At 40.3% G+C, this 21944-nt stretch overlaps 1 protein-coding gene across 1 annotated transcript; it reads right to left on the bottom strand.

The window, feature by feature from the left end:
* Nucleotides 1-700: 700 nt before the first annotated feature.
* Nucleotides 701-19807, bottom strand: LOC110959966 (heterogeneous nuclear ribonucleoprotein K-like). Its single transcript, XM_022206981.2, is given in 20 exon segments — nucleotides 701-2127; nucleotides 3441-3610; nucleotides 3704-3771; nucleotides 3899-3931; nucleotides 4849-4864; nucleotides 6340-6376; nucleotides 6573-6626; nucleotides 7271-7370; nucleotides 7373-7577; nucleotides 8472-8600; nucleotides 8941-8991; nucleotides 8994-9037; nucleotides 9040-9055; nucleotides 10313-10385; nucleotides 13898-13922; nucleotides 13925-13940; nucleotides 14793-14849; nucleotides 14935-15032; nucleotides 16610-16719; nucleotides 19661-19807. Coding segments are annotated over 19 exon segments (1284 nt in total). The 5' UTR covers nucleotides 16671-16719; nucleotides 19661-19807; the 3' UTR covers nucleotides 701-2096.
* Between the last annotated feature and the right edge of the window lie 2137 nt (nucleotides 19808-21944).

The raw sequence follows: 21944 nt of genomic DNA, 5'->3' as shown, positions 1-21944 counted from the left end.
TCTTTAGTTGCAAAAGGCACATCCAAGTGTTTCAGACTCGACATAGGGGTTGTCATTAAAAATCTGAGTATCTGCAAGTCTAAACTGTGTGAAGGACATTACATCATACCAACTTCTATGGATGGTGTCCAAGAAAAACATCCTCTTGCTGGCTGCTTGAAACTGTAAGGCTAAGCTTTACTAAACAAACATCGGGGGCAATTTCTTTGGTCAGCTGAGACCAAGATACATTTGTTTGGCTCATATGGGATCCAGCATGTTTGATGTGAACCTGATCAGCGCTACAACAGTGAATACTTAGTCCTAAAAGTGAAGCACAGAGGTGGGAGTATGGTGATATGGAGCTGCATCATGGCACCATGCATGCCTGTAAAGGCATCAAAATACTGGCTGACAAGGAGACTCCCAGTCTGCCGAAGCTTGGAGGAAAAGGAATGTTCTGACATGATAATGATCCAAAGCACACGGCCAAAATGACACAAGAGCTGCTTAAGAAAAAAAGAAAAGTATGACCTGGACATGTGTCGCCGTCTATAGAGGCTGTATTTTTAATAAAGCAAATCTAAAATGTTACTTTTTCATTTGAACTATCATATGGTTCAGCTTAGAAGTAATGCAATAACTATGAGGTCATAAAAGGTTTAATTTACCTGATGCTACACAGGGGTGTATTCTGCATCTCCACTGAAATGAGCACACATTTTGTGAACTGTAACACAGACTTTATTTACTAAACACCTGCATTTACTACAGATATCGGACACAGAGGTACAGAAATCACCACCCATGGACTCACAAAGCTCTTCACATCAAACTGCATCTTCAGAGATCATTTCAAATTTTTTTAAAAAAGGCTTATGAAGGGTCAAAAGTAATGCACGAATAACTGCATCCAACAGATCAGACGTTAAGGTTGCATTACAGCGAGTCCATCCCTGTGAGTGGTAGAAAAGGAATCTATGGAAAGAGAACAAAAGAATACCAAACCTATCTTTTGGCCCCATCTTCTTTCAAAAAATGATTAAGCAGTCTGGGCCAATTTAATCACTCATGATATGACTGTTTTTATGTAAATATACAGTTTATATATACATACACACACTTTATACAACTCCTTGTCTTTCAATGAAAGACAAAAATTCTAAAAATGTTCTTTTTGCTATAACCACACTGGTACATTTATCCCAACTTAAAGCGGAGTTGGACTTTTTGGGAAACAAGTTAATTCACTTTTCTGATGGAGATCATCAACTCAGAGAGGCTGAGAGGTGGATTATGTAATAACCTTTTTCAGCTACAAAAAGCAGCCTGTCTGCGGTGTGAAGCTTCATATATACTGTAAAGACTGCGGTCAGTGACTCTCTAGTTTTAATTTTGCTATTATATTAGTCCAACGTAAACTAGTTAGCTTCACAAAGGTACTCAGTTTGTACTTTTTTACTTTAGCCACCCTAGATCCAGGCTAACTGAAGAAAAAACACATTTCCACATCTGAGTATCTCCATTTTCTCCACTCAAAGACTGAATAACAATATTTCCCAAACTACCCCATTAAAGCCCGTCTTACAAAAAGCACTTCATTTAACAGTGAAAAAGGGTTTTGGAGGTTGTGTACAAATTAAAGTGTACTTAAATGGTTCTTCAACCGTTCCAAGACCATGCAACTTCATTTGGATAGTGTGCTTGAAATTTACAGGTTAAAAGAAAAAAAAAAAAAGCAAACTAAAACTCACGTAATGTTTCTAACAAAAAGATTACATTCTGCATGCTGCATAAAGGAGAAAAGGGCCAGGGGCGGCTCACAACAACGAAAGTCATCACACGTGGGTTTACTCCAGTGACGGCACAAGAATCGCCAAAAAAATAATAATTACACCAGCACAGGAACATGTTGTTGACTCTTTGTTTGCTGTTTGACAGCTTAAGATTTCTCAGAAGTCCTCTAAATAAGAATTGCACTGTATTGATAGGTGGTGTAGTGTGTTCTAGTGAAGGGAAGGGGCATATCTACCCAAAGCAGAGGAATGTAGGCTCTGAATAGAGGGAGCAAACAGTATGGCAGCATGGCTTCACTCTTCTTCTTCACTTCCTTCTTCCTAGAAGAACCGTCCGGAGTACTGCCTCACGCTGAAAAAAGACACAGATAAAGATGAGGACATTTCATGAAAACATTTAGAATATTGATGTGAGCAGGAACACGACACGGGTCAAGAGTTGTAATGGCTGGATGCTGCAAACCCCGAGACATTTTTCAAGCGGAGCGCAGTTGTAAGTTCTATAAAGTATGCCAAGGTCAAGGCTGAAAATAAATTCTGTCTGCAAGAAGCAATATGACTGGTGAAATCAGCTTAGCCGTTCAGGGGAGGGGAGGGGAGAAAGTGCACATGATGAAATACTGTATTTACATCGTTTCTTTTCTTAGATCAACAGCTCAAAGCTGCTAGATCATTAGTTTACAGTGACCAACCATGAAATCATTTCATAATCAACTACCAAAATAGCTGCAGACACATTTTCTGTTGATCAGTTGATTGGTAATTTCTGTGCTAGAGCCGCTCTGTTGTTTTGATTCAGAATTGTTTGGTCAACTTCCGAGGCAGTCACTATTACAGGAACTATGTGAGAACAAACATATCAGTTAACAAAAAAATTAACCCTCTGAGCCCCAAAACAAGCTGGTGGGTTGATATAGAATGGTATCTTTAAAGAGAACATCTATCAGACAGAAACCGTAAAAACAAGCACTTGAACTGCTCATGTGTGTCGTTCCATCAGAAAATGTAAGAAAATCTAAGCTTCAAATCATTCCATTTCATCAAAATCACTTCAGTCTTCATGTCTGGTTAAAAAAAGAGCAAATAAAGCATCTGTAGTAACCAGATCATGTAAAAAAATAATCAAAAAATGAGTCATGAGCAACTAAACTAAGCATGAAAAAATGTGGAGACATTTTGGCTGAGCTGGGCTGAACTGCAGGCCGTGTTTACAGAGCAGACAAGTGACGAGCAGTGAAACTAATATTTATAGTGTATCAAGTCATCATTTCTTTCCAGTATTTGTAACACCAGTATTCCTTAAGTGTATTTCAAATTTGTAAAAAAAAAAAAAAATCAAAGGCAGTTAACTTTATTTTTTGTTTTGCTATGATTGCTGTAACTGTATCCATTCAAAACTGTGCAAAAACACATTTTTGAGTCGTCTCTAATTCTATTCATGGTTGTGCTGTTTCCATAAAGTTGCAGGACTTAAATATATATTGCAGTAAAAAAATGAACCCACAGTGAATAAAAATATGACAGGAGCAAAAAAACCCAAAGAAACTGGAAAGGGCTCAGAGGGTTAAAATCAAACAGACGACTTGTTTCCATCCAGCAGAGGAGCAGCACACAGGCCAGCAGTGCTGACGCTGTGATGTTTTGGGGAATGAGAGCAGAACATGCCTGTTCTGCAGCAAGTACTGGGCGTTCTGGATCTGGTCCTGTGTCCCTGTGATGGTGATGATTCGGTCCTCAGAGCCCTCTAGTGGTTCATCAATCTTGATGGATGCCCCGGACTCGTGGCGGATCTGCTTGATCCTCTGGCCGCCCTTGCCGATGATGGAGCCGGCCAGCTGCACAGCAAACACACGGGCCAGTTGGAAACAGAATGAGGAGTGACAAATCATTTCTGTCACTGCTAACTTCAAGAGCCATGTCTTACTTACATCTTTGGGGATGGTGACTTGCGTTGTGATAACTGGGCCTCCGATATCACTGTATGAGCCTCTACCACCTGGGAGGAAGAGACACGGCGTTTGAGTGGACTTTGTCTTTAACGAAAGTGAGCGACAAGAAGAAACGATCCCTTCAGGTTAGAAAACAACAAGACGCTCTGACAGTAATGATCCATCCCGACTCACCAGACTGAAAGTGCTCCCAGGAAGAATTGTTGTCTTTGAAAACATCGGAAAGGAAACAAGAAGGTGAAAAATGAAAACACACCAGAGACGAAGAAAAGAGAACATGTGATCGTAAACAAGTAATAAAGAAAGAATGCCCAAGACTAGAGCTGCAGCCATTTATCAATCAATTGATCAAAACATGAACAAAACATTAATAATTTAACTGTTCTGATCTTTTAATCACTTTAAAAGTGCAAAACCTTTATGGTTCTATATGTTGCTTATAGTAGTAAACTGGACACATTGTAGTTTTGGACTATTTTAAAGGCAGGCTCATTGATGAAAATAATCTGATAATCATCTGTTTCATTAAAAGGAAAAAAAAGAAGCCAAACGTACAGCAAGACAGAGCTGAACCAGGAAGTGACTCAGCAAAATGCAGAGTAACTTGCACATTTTTTGGTATTAACTAAATCATTTGTGTTTCCTTGTGGCTTTCTTATGTAATAGAACCAGTATCACATGTCTGTGGGTGACACAACAGATCGTGTTTAAAACAAACAATATCCAAAAACTCTAAAAATAGAAACAAATTAACCCCTTGATGCACAAATTTATTTACAATTAAATTTAAAAATTTTTTGTGTGTTTTTGCTTTCCTGCTGATGCTAAAATAAGTGGAGACTGTTCATTTATCTATTACACATATATAATAAGAACAGATGTATAATAATTAGGTCCCACTCCGACCAGTCCTACGAGAAACCAGTGCTTCCAAAAGGTTCCTGGGGTCTTATTGAATATGCACAAACCGGCACTGGGGGAATGGATAAGCTATCTGGGCTACAGTCTGAATGAAAGTGGTACGATGCAAATTCGTGACAATGGGCATCAAGGGGTTAAAAAGGAAGACACCATTTTCCCTTGAATAAACTGTAAATCTGTGCAGTATTTACATGAACACTCACCATATCCACCTCCACTCTGCATGCCAGGATTGATTGTGGGGAAAAAAGATAAAATGGTTATGTCATGATGAAGACAAAAAAAGCTCTCAGAACTTGCACAGAAGTTTTTTGCACAGCCATAAAGCACACATTTAGTATAGTATTACATTACAAACAATCTGGTTATAACAAGAACGGGCTGAATTATCTGAGGCTCGGATCCACCAAGGTGCTGGAAATGCTCCACACGGAGCTCAGACTGTACAGACTCCTCAGCATTAAGCAGTCCCTGCACATTCTCAGCGACATTCATGCTTCAAATATCACACTGCACTTTATCTGAAAACAACGTCACTGGTTTGAAGTCTGAGGCCTGCTGCTGCTGGACACTGAAACAATCCGAAGGAACTGTGAAAACATCCTGAGATGGTGAGTACGCATTTCTGGAAATATTCATTCAGATGAAGCTGAACACAACAATGACAAGATACATCTGTTCAGCAAAAAAGAAAAAGAATCTGTGATTATGTGTCAACAGCTTTAAAGCAGTCAGTGACAAAGAGCTGACATGTGGACACACAACCTTACTTTACCAGATTCACAAAGAAAGAAAAACACGGTCATTCAAGTCAAACACCTGAGAGCTTCTGCACTTTGCCCTGCAGTCTGAGTGCCCAGTCTACTGGAGCTGCAGCAGTCGAGGCAAAGAATAAGAGAATTGTGACAAAGGGAGCATTTCAGTTGTGTTTTTCCGTCTATTCTGTCTCACGAGTCTGACAGCTCAGATAGGCTTCTATTTTAATCAGATGCAGTGTTGAAACAGGCAGCATGACAGTGCTGGTTTTACTTGAGCTTTACGGGCCTAAACATATTGTTGTACTTCTATTTTCCTCTGGTTTGCACAATGATTGTAACTTACCGCTGCCACATTGCATATGACCTTTTCTTTCTCAATGTTTTTGGTCATTTGAGTACATAAATACTTATAAGCAGCAATTAAAGAGATGAGTAAAAGAAAATTATAGACTTGTTTTACAATTTTCAATCTAAATCTGTCACTATTTTCATTTTGTAAGGAAATTAAAAAGTTGTCTTTATGAGATGTATGGTTGATGTTTGTGTTTTCTTCAAGGACTCTAAACGTCAGGAATTCATTACCATCATTGCTATCTGTTTGAGCAAATGCATTTTTCTGCTTTCTGATTGCAGCTGAAACCTGTAGGGAACCAGTTCAGGAATTGCTTTGGTTTCTGCTCAAGTTCATTTGCTAGCCGTGTGGATCTCTGGACTACGTACTCAGCTGCTCTGTGGTAACCAAGGAGACAATTGTTGCCAAGCAACAACAGGCCTACATGAGTGTGCATACACAGTGAGAAAAGCAGCACAGTGTCCATGCCTCTGCACTTGTACTACACTGAGAAAAAGGAATCCCAATCATCTCATCTGAAACATGATTCACAAACAGCTACTGCACAGAACACACAGCAGCAGCAACTGTAAACAAAGACTCACCATGCTGTCATAACGGTCGCCTCGGCCTCTTCTGTCACTACAGACAAAAAGATACGCATGAATATAGTTTCTCTAGAGGACACTTTGATGTGCATTTATAAAGTTGACTGTGAAAGAACAAGCAGATAACTACACGTAAACTGTGAGGGCTGAAATTCTGCTATAGCACAGCTACCACTGACATCTGTTGCTCTGCTTTAAAGAGGAATTAGATTATTGACATTTCTACTCACCTCGGTCTGTCATCCATGCTGCCATGATAGCTGCCATGTGAAAACCTGTCTCCCCTGCAAACAATGACAGACAAAGGGAGAGAGACTGTGAAATAAAAATAACTATTTTAACTGCTTTTCATCTGGGTGCTTTCACATCTGTTGTTTGGTTCATTTGATCCATATCAAGGAAAAATAAAATACATGGGTGTCTTTAGCTCTGGTTAGGAAGTTTTTACAACCAACCAAGATCTGTACAGACATTATTGTATTTGGATTAATTCTCAGATTTCATACTAGAGCTGCAAATATTAATCAATTAGTTGTCAACTTTTAAATTCATCACTATTCTATAGATAACTGATTAATTTTCTTGAGCACATTTTTACTGAGAAAAAAACTGCCGATATCATCTAATTTCATCATCATAAATCTGAATATTTTGTGTTTGCTTTACTTTTCTGTGACAGTAAAGAGATCTTTTGGTTATTGAGAAAAGAATCTGGACACTTAAACACATCATCTTGTAGCTGTGGAAAGCAATGACTGACAGTTTCTGCTGTTTTCTTGTACAAATTAATTAATCTACAAAATAATCAGAATTAATCAATGAACGTCACACAAGTTACACGAAACAAAAATCGATCCCAGAGTTTGTCTTAACTGAACCAAACAGGTTAGATGTGGAAGCACTGTAAGTAAACCAGGTCCCTCCTCACCCTCCTCTTGGCGGTGGTGGCGGGGGAAGAGGCAGATTACGTGCTCGGCTTCCTCCTCGTCCTCCTCTGCTCAGAGGGGGCGGAGGACCCCGACGGGGCTCATGTCGTCATAGTCCCTTCTGGAGGGAGGCATGGGTCTGTTACCACGAACGGGGGGCATTCGCTCAAAACCCCCACGCACACGGATGGGGAAGCCACCGATGGGTCGTCTGCCCCTGTCCTCAAAGAGCATCGTGAAACCGCCGTAGTCGTATGTCTCATCATAGAAGTTTGGGTCATAAGGCTGGGCGCGACCTTTAATTGGTGCCTGCAAATTAAAGGAAAAGGGAATTCTAGATCTTCTAAAATAAGTATAAAGCAGACAAAGAACAAAACTCTGAAGATACAGTAAGAATATATCAAGCAAAAGTGTGGACTTCTGGTCTGTAAGCCATCGTTACTGCATGTCATATAAAGTATGCAGATGCTTTAAAGCCTCTAAAACTCCAAGCAGTGTCAGGGGCATTTTTGGCTCCTGTCACATTTTCACTCACTGTAGGCTCATTTTTCTCTAATATAAAGTCCTGAACCTTCATGGAATTAGCACAACAATAGCTAGAAGTAGAGGGAACTTAAAAAAATTATGTCATAAATCATATACAAAAACAACAATCAATCACTATTAAAAAAAAGAATCAACATGTACATCTCTCTTCAAGCGCCCAAAGATGTTACTAATACTCTAAAGACTAACTAAAAACTAAAATAGTGTCATGACTTGCATTTTTAATTTGTTTTTATAATTAGGGACCTATCAGGTGTGCTGGTCTGAACTGCAGTTGTGTTTACATGGAGCAGACAGAAAACATTTAACATGGACATACAATACATTACGGTGATTAGTTAAATGAGACGTGCAGAATAAGGGACAAAATGGTCATTTACAGAAAGAGAGCGGCAAAGTGGCCGGTGGATTCATGTCTGATGTGAAGTTCATGTGGGTACAGCTGACATTTCTTCTAATCACAAAATACTTAACTTCATAGTTAGTTTATTCTACACGAAAAGGCCCATCACAGATGAATAAAGCAAGGACTGCTGGAAGTTCAAAATGCAATGATTTTCTTTCTACAGTTTGTATCAATAATAAACTTTGTAATTTTTAGCAATTTTCTGAATATAAGCTGCCTTTAAAAAGCAGACATCAGGGCTGTAAACTCACCTCTGACACCAGCTCCAGGATCACTTTTATACATTCAATGACTCGCTCTGGTTTTCCTCCCACCAAGACGACTCTGTCAGTGGAGTGTGGACAGCACTCCTGGAACAACTTGATGGTTGTCTGGGTGTTCTGGTGCACAGAAATAAGATCATTAAATCTACTTTTTATTGCTATGCTACTGAGATAGCCACCAGCAAAACAGCCTGTCTTTTAATAGCGTATATATTATGTCATTACTGTTAAACTCATTAGATCTGCAGCAAAAAAGTATTTGTTATGGAACATCTAGGACATACAGAAGCACAGAGAAGTAGAAGAGAAATACATGAACCAAAGAGGAGACAGATTTTAATAGTTCAAACACACTATTCATCGTTAATAATTAGGATCCTAGCAGTTCATCCACAGGCCAGCTGTTGGTTCACAGCCATCACGGTAAGGACTCCTGCTAGCCTGGACTCTGTCCTACCTCTCTCAGCTCCTTTATCTTGGCACCTTTCACCCCGATGATGCCCCCAGCCCAAGCTCTGATGGGATCAGCAGGCGAAGCTCACAATCAAAATCATCCCACTGTAATGCTGGTACTACAGAAACACAACGACACACGATCAGTGATGTCAGCCAGACATGAAAGTCTTCCTACTGATTATTAGCAAATCTGTAAATATGAAGGCAAGCACAAGAGATAAATCACGAGCATCAATCTGAAATTACTGCTGAATTTTCCATTTTATAAAGCAACAAGTTAATAAGTTTAAAAGGGAGTCACATTTCTTTAGGGTAGAACGTAATGCAGTGTAGATAAAGAATAAGTTGTGATGAAAGACAGTCAAAATATCAGTCACTTTCTATTAAAACAAGCTGCTTGAATCAAAGCAAAATGGTATTAAAAGAATTTCAGATTAATAATGTCTCAACCTCTAATTTTAAACAGTAGAGAATAATCAGCATGTGCCAGTTTTAAAAGACATTTCTTCAGACAGATTTAAAGACTCAAATAACTGCTCCTCCAAATGCTGGTGCTTTCAGTCACAAAGACGATTATGTGACAAGATGAACTCTCAATAAATCTTACAGTATTTGCCAAACACAAAAAACTTTAGAACAGAAGTGGCAACATTTTTGCCCATTAAAGAAATCAAGATTTGTTTAATGAATTGGGAAAAAAATCACAGAAAACAACTCTAATTTATGTGACGGCCTACAGATAAGCCAATTACTGTGATAAAAAGTGGCAGTTAAAACAAACGTGTACAAAACTTCTACAAAAAGTACAACTTCTCGGCACGTCAGATAAAAAGCTGATTATTTTGACTAGCATGGACAAAAGAAGAAAGAGCAAGACCGAGGCTATATCACAATAAACTGTTTTTCAATAAAATGCATGATTTTCCCCAATTTGCCCCTATGCATCCACATGGCTCCGAGGTTTTAGGAGTTCTAAAATGGAGACTTTTGGAAATGCTGCTGCCCTGAGCCAGTTTCAAATCTCTGGGGTCACGTTTTGGTTTAGACATGCAAAAACAGAGACTTTTGGAAATGATGACACAGAGCTTTATTGTCTCTATGTTCTCTGATTCATGATGCTTCTATCACTTGACCGTTTTCCGGTTGACAACCTTCTTCATCCTTGCCATGATTCAAGGTGTGCTACCGCTGCGAACCATTAATCAGTGAAATAATGCGATGGCACATGCATACACAGGAATGCTTGTGCAGAACTCCAAAACAAAGTGAACTCCAAATGCTGCATACTTCATCAAAAACCTTCTTATTTTACTGTTCTCATCCTTGTCCTGTATGGATCTCTGCCTATACACAAAACCAGCGTGGCAGCTTACCTCCTCTAGAGTCGGTATGATTTTCAGCAGAATCTCTCCGATGGTGTCGATGCTGGCATTCACACTCAGGATCCTGTCAGGAATCATTTTGGCCAGAAGGAAGCAAGACATTACAAGAAGGACAAGAAGTAGAACAGAAAGCACAACCTGATAAAAAAAGTACAGGAGAAGCAGTCCAGCAAACAGTTACGAACAGACTCACGAAGGTTTAACTAAAAAGGGAAAAAAAAAAATCAAGACTGCAGCATTCACCCAAAATAACTTCTTCCCAACACTACTGATTAAATAAGCAGCTGACATGCACTGAATCTAATATCACTTTCAAAGTAAGAGAAGCCTTGAGAGGATGGGCGGTTTCAGAACGGCTCAAATTAACGTGAGAGTGGCCACACACAGAGTTGGGGGAGGTGGGGTGTGAGAAAGAGAGAGAGATCTTCTATAACCATCCCACCACCAGCAAGTTGGGGAAAAGGAACAAACTAAAACAATCACTTGCCATGACAAATTGGGCCACCAGCACACCTTCTCATTGTGACCAACGGGTTGAGGGGAAGAGGGGGAGAGGTGGGTGGGGAAAGGGGCTTGGGGCTGAGGTGAGGAGGAGACGAGGTGGGCAGTAGGAAACAGTGACAGAGCAGAGGGGGTGTGGGGGGGAGGTTGGGGAAGAAGATGCGAGTGGTTACCAGACTACTTTGTGGCACAGAACAGGAGCGGGGTGGGAGGGTTATGAAAGGTTTGGCAGGCAGCTCTGATCTGATGTGGCCTGAGAGAAGTTCAACAGAAGGAGATGCAGCACAATGAAACCAAGAGACGACATTAATGAGTGACAGAGCGGGGGAGGTGGCGGAGGGGTGAGGGGGGTTCCTCCAGACAGGAGCTCTCTCTGAGATCATGGACAGTGATGCTGAAAACAGTGGGGGAGAGGAGGTGGGTGAGGGGTTGGAGGTAAAAGAGGGGGGGGCCAGTTGGGCCACAGAGGACAGCAATAGTATGCGTCTGCAGAGCCTGAGGCTGCAGGAGAGGGCTGTTTGTTTTTATAACGTATTGCTTGTTTAACGTTACATTTATATTTATGCATCTTTAACATTACAAACATTTGTATTTATGCCTGTTTAATGTTATAAACATTTGTATTTATGCATGACAGGGAGTCATAGAGCTAATTTACTTTTGTGTGTTTGTGTACTTAACCCTTTAAGCTTCAGTCAATTCCAGCCGTTTCCAGTACAAAAAATCGCTAATATTCTATTTTTAAATAAAAAATTACGAAAAATACGGGGAATATTGGACGCGCATTCGGGAGGTGCATTTCCTTGAAAACGACCGATTCGGGCGATTTTATACCGACTTCAGGACATGTTTTGGACAAAATAGTTTACTGGCTTGTGTCATCTGATGTAAAAGGTTTGGATTATGGCCGTTTTTTGTGGAATCTTTTTTTGTGTGTTAATAATAAACCCGGAAATGTGAGTTCGCGCTGTGTGCTTTGAAGCCGTGCTATAGAGAACGGATGGAATGAATATTTGTTTTTTGTCGGACAAATGTGTTTTTCTCACCCGCTGTGGTAATCGCATCTGAAAGTGGTTTATACCGGCGGATTCATGAGAATCTAAGCTTTCCATCGGTGTATAGTGTTTGTATAATCGCGTTTGCACCCGTCGGACATTCTTGAAATTCCTATGCAAATTAGTAGGTGTACCGCCGGCGGTACACTGAAGCTTAAAGGGTTCTTTTATTTCTATTTAATGTTATTGTATGAAATAAATATAAATATACCGGGCTTTGCAAAAGCTCTGTTACACTCGGTTTCATGATCTTTAGAGACGTTTACATGTCGGAGGGAAAAATTCCATTAAACAAACTGAAAGTTCTACCTTATAGGCAGGTGTCATTAATACAAATTTGTTCTCCGGTGAAGTTGTATCAAGATGGAAGTCAAAAGAGTTGAGATATCTGCTCTACTTCGTGCTGGCCACAACAGGTCTGACAGAGCCAAACAGCTGAACATCAGCCGGATGACCGTCCACAGAGTCGCGGAGAGGCTCAAGAATGGTGAAAACCTGAAAGATCTTCACCATTCTTGAGCCTCTCCGCAACTCTGTGGACGGTCATCAGGCTGATGTTCAGCTGTTTGGCTCTGTCAGACCTGTTGTGGCCAGCACGAAGTAGAGCAGATATCTCAACTCTTTTGACTTCCATCTTGATACAACTTCACCGGAGAACAAATTTGTATTAATGACGCCTGCCTATAAGGTAGAACTTTAAGTCTGACTCTTAACTTTAGATGGGAAGGGGTCAATCGACAGGAAAGTACGGCTGAGATGAGGAGACATAAATTACCCTAGATAGGCACCCAGTCGTAAAAACAAACGCCACATGGCGTTATCTGTCAAAATAACAGCGTAGCGGCCCTAATCACAGCGTAATCTTTTAAACTGACAGCGTAATGGCCCGTTACGCTGAAATGCGCTGGCGAGAAACCCTGCATGTGCATTGCCTCTTTCCAACCTTTCAGATTGTGCTGTTTGATGATCTCCGACACCACAAAGGATCTTTACATAATATCCAATATTTACCTTGATAATTTCACAATTTGTCCAAATGACAGTTGTTTAGGAATTAATTCCAGGCTTTGTCATGAAACAGGGATTCGGAACTTCATCGTCACTAGGACCGTCAAACGATAACCAACAATTCCCGGCAACTCCACAGCATACTTCCCCTTCCCTGGTATCGGTTGGCCACACCTCCTTCACGAATAAAAAGCAGTAGTCTCTCGAAACACAAGGCGTATAAATATTAGTTGCTAAAACACAAGTCCATAGCAACCCAGTCATGATATTGTAATAAGTGCTATTTGGGTGAATCAAACCTTTTAAAATCTTAGGTAGGCTAATGAAGTAGTACTTGTGTGGAATACTTGATGTCGGTCCCTGAAAAGTGCAGCCTGTTTAGACAAACTTACTGGGACCAAAATGAAAGTGGCTTACTCCTTGAAAAACCTTTTAAATTCTAAGTAAATTTGAGTGAAAACAATCCTTTAAAGCCATAAGTTCTGCATTTAAACCATAACTTCTGCACTTCAGTCATCATCTATTGTGGTAACTTTTAAAAAACGCTCTAAATGCGCGACCGGAATTGTGCAGCCCTCTCCATGCAGCCTCCGGCTCTGCCAGACATACCCTTCTCGAGGACAGAGTGAGAAAAAGATGTCTGCTTTCCACAAGTTTCATGGTAAAATCAAACACCACAGCAAGGGCCGAAAACAACATCCAGCTGCTGTGTTGCAAAGCTAAAAAATACCAACTACTTGGCAGTGGGCTGTCAGTGATTCTCTGCATGGACAATAAACTGGAATGACAAAAAAGTCCAACTCCAAATGAGATGCTGAAAATGGACAGAAAAATCAAAAAGAACAATACACGTCTCTTACAAGTGGAGGAGGGGGGTGTTTGGGGGGAGAAGGGGGGGGGGTATACCTGTCATGTAGATAAAAAAATGTTAAACGAAACAGAAGGCAGGTTATCAAAGACATGTGTTTCACTGTTCTAATCAGGCAGTGAGGCAATAACTGGTGGGACATACCGCTCTGGGCCACTGCTGTCTGGGCTGATACACTGGCATTGTACTGCATGGGCCGAGGTGGTGGTGATGGTGGTTGTGGAGGTGGTTGTGGTGGAGGAGGTTGGCATTGGGCGGGGGCATTCAATCACAAGTTAGGTGCCCGATTAAGGAGGGGCAACGGTTTATGGCAGGGCCAACCGGGAGTGTCAGGTGGGCGGCGCGGCGTTCAGGGGCGGGCGAGGTTGGGCCAACGTCAAGGTGGCAACGCAGGAGGGGCATGTCGATCCAGTACATGGGCAACGGAAGAAGGTGGCCAAAAATAAAAAACAAAAAAGTAAAGGAGAAGGAAGAGGGGGAGAAGGAATACATTTTTAATTGAATACACGCTACACTTTGTCCCAAAAGTGAAATGAGAGACTTGAAACTGTAGTGAGTGAAGAAGAACAGGAAGAGTGACCTGGACAAAGACTACGTTCAATAAGCAAGTCTGGAGCTCTACAAAGATTTACGTCCCTGAAAAAAAGACTTCCCAGTCAGGCTTTCAGGCACCTGTGGTCACTTCAAGGTTAAATACACTGTCAGGGGGAACTGGAATCAGGCTGAAACTTACTGTCTATCAAGGCCTTCCTGCTCGGTCCACATGAGCCAACTTAGTTCCATCGTGTAACAGTGCATGTCAATTCTTACACTAAAACTGCTGTTGAGGAATCTGGGACTGTTTCAGTGTGAATCCAATGAAAATGGATTTGAATTAAATGGAATTTGGATGTGGATCCTGTCAGTGTCAATACATCTCAATAGCAAGTAAAACTGGTCAAACAAGACCTATGCAGGTTCTGCAACAAAAGGGGCATGAGCAAACTAAATTTTTTCCTCACATGCGGACACATTTGGAGATTTTTATCTGCTTACTCACGTCTGTGCGTAGGGCTTTTATGTTCTTGCCACCCTTTCCAATAACAGCACCAGCATTCTGTGAAGAAGAAATAGCTTCCATCAATGGGGGGAAAAACTCAGCAGTGTGACCCAACGATGGTGTTAACCCGATGTGTCTTTACTTTGCTCTGCAGCAGCACTCGCAGCTCCACCATCTCATCTGTGTTGCGTGAACGTTTAAAGGCCTGCTCTTCATCCATGTCCTCAGCTGGGCGTTTACCTGAGGGGGAAGAAGATTCAAATCTGAGCCGGACCGTCTGAACTCCTCTCATCTGTTACAGCAGAACACAAAGTTATGACTTTAAAGTCCATCGGTTATTGAATAAACACTTAAAAGCTCCTCTCTGTGTATCAAAATTTGAATTCAATAATCCTTCACTTACATATAACTGCACCCACTGCAGCACAGCACACCAGCTCACCCACAAATCTGTAAAACTACTCTGAGTTACTGAAGTTTTGATTGTACTGATGGCTGATTTTACTTATGATATATCTTCAGCGTATTAAAACACCATAAAGGTTTGTTATGAGGATGAAAATAGGGAATGACTGATATGGTTGTTTTTTTTTGTTTGCTTGTTTTTTTAGGGACGATACAGACTATTGGTCATCAGAACAGAACGAAATTTGGAAGTGATATACATTAAATGTGATGGCAGGGAGCCTGTCATTCATAACTAGACTTCTTCAATAACAAGGGTGACTGTAACTGAATATGTAAATAAGAAACAGGAGTGATTACATTAGGACGCTCTGTCTAGTTCTGTCTGCTCCCTATTTTCTTAATCTTTCACTGTTGTATCACTTCTAATGCCCACTAAAGTCCATATCTTGAAGCATTAATATTTATTGTTTTCCAGACTCTGTTTCAGGGTAGTCTGTGGCTGCCTTTAAGCTTAGCTGCTAGCTGTTAGCGTAGTCTTAACCACTGTGAGAGCAGCTCATTTCCTTGTTTGTGGCGACATTTGTTCAGTTTTTACAGTCTCTGCTTGAGAGACATTTGTCAGACCACAGAGTTTGCATCAGACTTGAAGGAGCACATTTAACTTATCAATAATCAGATAATATTTCACTGATAATCAGAAGAATCGGCCGCGATAATTGGCCAGGACGATAATCGGCCTATCTCTAGTCTTAAATAAGTAACTTTGGGCCCTGGCTACAGCCGGATATCACACCATCTTTGACTCCTGAAACTTTTTATCAGGATTATCTCACTTTTCTAAAGAGAAAATTATGTAATTATCTTGCATAAAAATACTTCACACAATGGCAAAACTTTTCCACTGCGTCACCATACTAGCTTAAAAAAAAAACACACCAAAGGGAACCAAATTAACATTACTGGCTACAGCCTCTAAAGACTTAACAGAAGTGGCAAAAATAAATACATGGCGAGCGCGAGGTCTACAGCATGTTCCACCCAAAGAATGGGTTTCATTTAGCAGCCAACTGTATCCTGGAAGACGTCCAGCACCACCATGTACCCTTCCTGGATTAAAACACGGGCAGATCTGCTCAGGACCCACAGAACAGCAGTATCTTGGACAGGAGAATCCCTCAACCATCTGACATGTCCACATGCTATGTAGTGCAGGCCAGAAATGTTCAGTTTTTTCTTCCCTCTCTTGAGTGAACTAATTAGCCGGTATATCCACACACTGTATTTCATGCTGGTTGTAACACTAGACGGGCTCGGTTCATTTTCTACTTAATGCACGGGTTCATTGATACAGATTACATTAAGCTTATGAATGACTTAGGCTGGCAAAATGGACACGCGTGTGATCTTACCATTAGTGTCTGTGTTGCTGAATGTGAGGTCTTCGTTCTGCTGGTCGACTTTCATCTCCATTGTCTTGCACCTGTAGTGGAAAGCAAACAGGTTCCTCTCCCTGGATCTGCTAGAAGGTGGATGGAAGGAGAGTGATATGCAGTCAGGAGCGCTGTCTTATCCTACAAATGCAAAGACACATCTGATCAGGTATTCTGGTTGCTACTAACGAGAGTTTTAATTAATAATTAAACAAATCGATAATTTTCTTAAGTAATAGATCAAGTGTTTGGCCTAAAATATAGTATCTTATCAGCACCAATATATTAGCATTATTCTGATTATCAATATTGTCATTTTTTAAAACCGACTTCTAAATAAATTAATTTACGAGTGTGCTACTTTGTCTCTGATGCAGCTGCCTCTCTAAATGATATGAAGGAATTTAATGAGCTCTATAATTCCGTAGTTATATGTCCAAAGTTATAGCCTATCAACACCCAAAGATAAATGCTTAAAAGTTCTTTTTAAATTAGACATTAGGGATACAACTAACAGGCTGTTTCATTAAGCAACTAGTCGATTTTTCTCCCCAATTAATTGATTGTTTGGCTTTAAAATGTCAGACAATGATGGAAAATGTGTATCAGCATTTCCTACAAGGTCTTGTTTTGTCCAAAACACAAAGATGTTCAGCTTAGTCATAAAAACAAGGAAACAAAATAGAAATTAAAGAAAGTGAAATCGGAGAATTTACACATTTTCGATCAAAATAGTTGGCAATGTTGGTACCTAATCGAAACCAATGCAGCACTGTTAAACATCAGTGAAACAAAAACAGGAATTTCGATGAAGTTATACGTTGGAGTTTGTGCTGTTTAAATTTCTACAGCTTTGGCAAAAATTATTAAGACTATTGTGACAACTATGTGGTTCATGGTGGAGTCATTCTGCGTTGGTTGCAATGGACAGCTACTTTGCTGTTTTGGTTTCAAGCTAGTTCACAATCGTTCTCTCACCACATCCCTCTTCCTTAACCTTCGTGTCGTCTTGCGGGTCAAAACTGACCCGTTTTAAAGTTTGAAAATGTGGAAGAAAACATATTTTCACAGTGAAACTTCTGATGTCCACATTTTCAACATTTTTGGGAACTCTCTGAACATTTTTGGTGGAACAAAAGAACTGTTAAAAATGTTTCTTAAGAACATTCACAGCAGAATTCACTGGATTTTGGTTGATTGTTTTGTGAATGTTCTTAAAGAAAATATTGGAAGTTTTCCTGATACATATATGTAATCACTTTAGATATTTTTAGGATTTTTTGGAAGATTTTTAGTCATTTTTTAAAAAATATTTCGAAGAATTTTCTTGCCAAATTTGGGGGATTTTTTTTAAAATAAAACTTTTAAGGGAAACTTTTAAAGAATTATTGGAATTTTCTTCCTGAAGGTTTTGCAAATGCTCAGAAATTTGGGGAATTTTTTATAGCTGACGTTTTGGATTATTTTTCAGACAAGGAAACAATATTTTTTGGTGCCCGTAAATGAGGACAACAGGAGGGTTAAGCAGATGATTGTCCTCCCTTCACATCTTTAAGGCATTGTTGCACAGATCACTCAGCTTGGATTACCTATTCAAGTGATGTACAAAATAACATGATTTTAGCTGTTATTTCTATATCCTTTAACAAGATCCTGTAATCATTTAACCACTATGACAAAAATCTAACTAAATGATCAACGTTGAAGGCCTATTGCTTAGATTTTTTTAAGAAATTAACAGGTGGTTTAAGAACCATTTCTAGCTCTACATATTGGTTCCAAATTTTAGTTATGGATATCCTTGCTACTACTACTTGGCATTGATGCTGAATACTACATATCAGTCGACTTCAAGAGTAAAACCCAGAGAACTACATGAGAAAAATGTCACAAAACAGAAACTGCAACCAGAAGATGTTGCTTGATAAATGATTCTAAGATTGCATTCATCATCAGTCAAATTCAGCTTGACTGTCAATTCTTCGATATTTACATGGGATATGAAGGATTGAAATTATGTTACTCTGTCTTTGTGCAACGCTAGATATTAAATAAACATTTAGAAGGTTCTGAAATTAAAAAAACAATGTCAATTTAGATATACAATATAAAAAATAAGATTCGAAAAGGCACAAGCTAAGTAAATTAAGATCTAGAAAGCAAAAATCTGTTAAACGAAAAACAAAGGAGGCAAAACTAGAACCAAGCAGCAACTAAGAAACGCAAAAATGAGTGAAACGTAAACATGAGATAAAGTGGCATGGCAGATCAATATAGTGCAAATGAGCAACGACAGTCCAAGCAGTGCAAATATGCTTGACAGTGGGATAATGAATAAACAGATGTGGCCAGGTGTGTAGCTGAGTGAACACTAGAGGTTCTCTGCTGTACATGTGCAGCCCACCTACACGTCCTGCCCACTGCTGCTAGCCGCCTGGACTCCTGCAAGCATCTCTCCTGCACCGAGGCCTTGCTAAACTTACAAGGGGAGGGATGCTAGTCAACGCCTACACATCTCAAGAACAAACAGCACCCATTTTAACTACCAGGAGCAGCCACGACAGCCAGCTGCAGAAAAACACACCAACACATGTGCATTAGAGTCATCTGGAACTAATTAGCTATTAGTGAGGAGAGAACATCACTTGATATCGAGCCCCATTTTCTTTATTTTTATCTACCCGAGGTGACTGTACGTTAAAGAAACTGCGCATGTAGAAGGAAAGCCGCTCGGTCACCCGCCTGGACAGAGAAGTTAGCTAGCTGGCAGTGGTGTTGACATTACTTTTGATAAGCTAACAGCACTGCTAAGCTAGCCAGTCGGTGTCTGTGTTGTACGAGGCGTGTCTGCCAGCGACAGAGTCCACGTTGCGACTGTACAACTACCGACAAACAAGCAGCGGAGCAGCCCGGCTGTCCTCCGACTGACAGCGGTCAACTCCGAATAAATCAACCGTGGCTAGCTAGCACACGAACCGACGTGACGCTACGAGCCGAGCTGACAAAAATAGAACAATTCAGAGCACAGACCTGCAGTAAAACACCGTTCACTGCGGTCCTCCACGGTCGCCTCGCCCCGAAACGTTCACACGTTTCCAACACGGAAAGACTCTGGAGCGGCTCGATTCGTCGACTCTCTCCCGACGGGTTGTTTGACGCATTATCGAGACAGCACGGGCGGGCGGGGTTAAGAGACGCTATACTGGAAGAGCGGACTCGACGTGCCCATAACGGCTACAGAGAACAATTTATCAAACTCTTCCTGAATATTTTGGATATTTGTTCCTGAGTTTAGGCTCGCAGGCGCCGTTTGTGTTAGGCTGCCCATAGATATCTATGGTTCCACCGACCTGTCCAGTTTTGTTCTCCTGTTTGTCTTTGCTTTTCTTTACTCCCTCCATCAACGAGTCTGGCAGATAGCTGCCCTTCCTTACCTTGAATCTGATTCTGCTGGAGGTCTCTTCCTTGGTCCTGTCACAAATATATTTGCTCAGAGAGAAAATAAAACAAAAACAAAAATTAAAATAAAAAAGTGAGTCAGTCAGTGTTGCAAGACAAACAAGGAGCAAGTGTTAGAAGTCAAATCATCAGTAAGTGTACAAATCCAAGAAATCATACGAGTAATAGGTTTTAGAAATGTTTACAAGAATGTAGAAATTATTCACCTGAGAGATTGCAAGGGCATATAATATGTAGTGTAACCCTACTTTTAAGTAAAGTCAGGTAAATGTGCATTTTATATCATTTTGTATAGGGTTTTAACAGGAATATAACATTTACTTAGGTAAATTTTGAAAATAAATAACACAGTAGCTGAAATCTGATATTTGACCTGATTAACACAGAGTACAATTTCAGTTAACAATATATACATTAGAACTATTTATGTAAATTGTAGTCAAGAACACAACAGTGTGCGCATATAGAGCCCAGAGAGTGTTGGGATAAACACTAAATTACTTTGTAGACATGAAGCTGGTGATGTGCAGCACATAAATAAACACAGGGTGGACATGGTGATGATGCTAAAGCACAGTCTTAAACTTTCTGTGCAGGGATTGCTTTCTGGCATTGCATGACTGATCTGACAGATCTAAAAATAAATAAAATGTGTTTTTTCAGAATCAGAACTATTGTTTGTTTTTGTGTGTGTGTGTGTGTGTGTGTGTGTGTGTGTGTGTACTTGTACTTGCTACATGGTGAGTACCATTTTCTGCATTTAACTATCAAAGTGAGGACATTTTTACAAAGTGAGGACATTTTGACCGGTCCTCACTTTGAAACAGCCATGTTTGAGGGTGAAGACTTGTTTTTAGAGAACAGGTATGAATTGAGGTTTGGTTAGGGTTAGGGTAAGGATTAAGTTTAGGCAATCAGTTGTGATAGTTAAGGTTAGGGTAAGGCTCTAGGAAATGCATTACACCTATGGATGTCCTCACTAAGATAGAAGTACAAACATGTGTGTGTGTGTGTGTGTGTGTGTGTGTGTGTGTGTGTGTGTGTGTGTGTGTGTGTAACCAAAGAAACTAGCCTGAGAGAGGTTGGCTAGTCCAGGATATAGATCAGTAGAGTCACAGCTGCATCACTGTTCAAGACAAGCCTGCCACCAGCTGGTTTAGTCAGAGGCAGGAGCAGAGATGGATGTTGGAGAAGTTCAAAGTGTATGTGCAAGAGGAGGCAGATCTTTTTGTCTGTAAAGCAAAAACATGTTATATACACAACCTCTCCACAGCTGATGTCACTTCTTTCTACAGTTCAACGTCGTGTTTCAGAGGAGGAAGCACCTCAGAGTAGGAAATCTCCCAGCTAAGAACATCACCAAACTACTGAAAAGTTATTATAGAAAATTTAAAAGGAAGCTCCCCCTTTTTCAGAAGAAAAAAAACACACACCATGCACTCTGGTGTGCAGCTAGATTCTCCTTCAATCAGTGTAATTAAAACGTATGATAACTCAACAAGGCCATGAGATCAGACTGATTCATCCGGAGCCTCCACCTCACTGACTATTTACTGCAAATCCTGAATTGCGTCCACATTTTATCTGTTAAACCTCCCCTTTTCTCGTAGCGTTGTCAAGCTCCTTCAGATATAGGCAAGGATCTATTGCAAAATAAAGAGCTCTCTCTTCCCTCTCCTACTCTGAGGTTACCATGGAGACAGATATAATTCAGTTCTTGATGTTTCTCATAATTTAAAAAAAAAAAAGCCTGCGTACATATTTTCATCTGCAACCATAGCGACACTTGACATTGTCCGTGCTATTTGTAAAAAGCAAGTCACCATAGCGACACTAACCATCCAGGCTGTGTCAC

The sequence above is a fragment of the Acanthochromis polyacanthus genome, chromosome 18, assembly GCF_021347895.1.
Source record: "Acanthochromis polyacanthus isolate Apoly-LR-REF ecotype Palm Island chromosome 18, KAUST_Apoly_ChrSc, whole genome shotgun sequence".
NCBI lineage: Eukaryota > Metazoa > Chordata > Actinopteri > Pomacentridae > Acanthochromis > Acanthochromis polyacanthus.
This window is presented reverse-complemented; position numbering and strand designations above follow the sequence as displayed.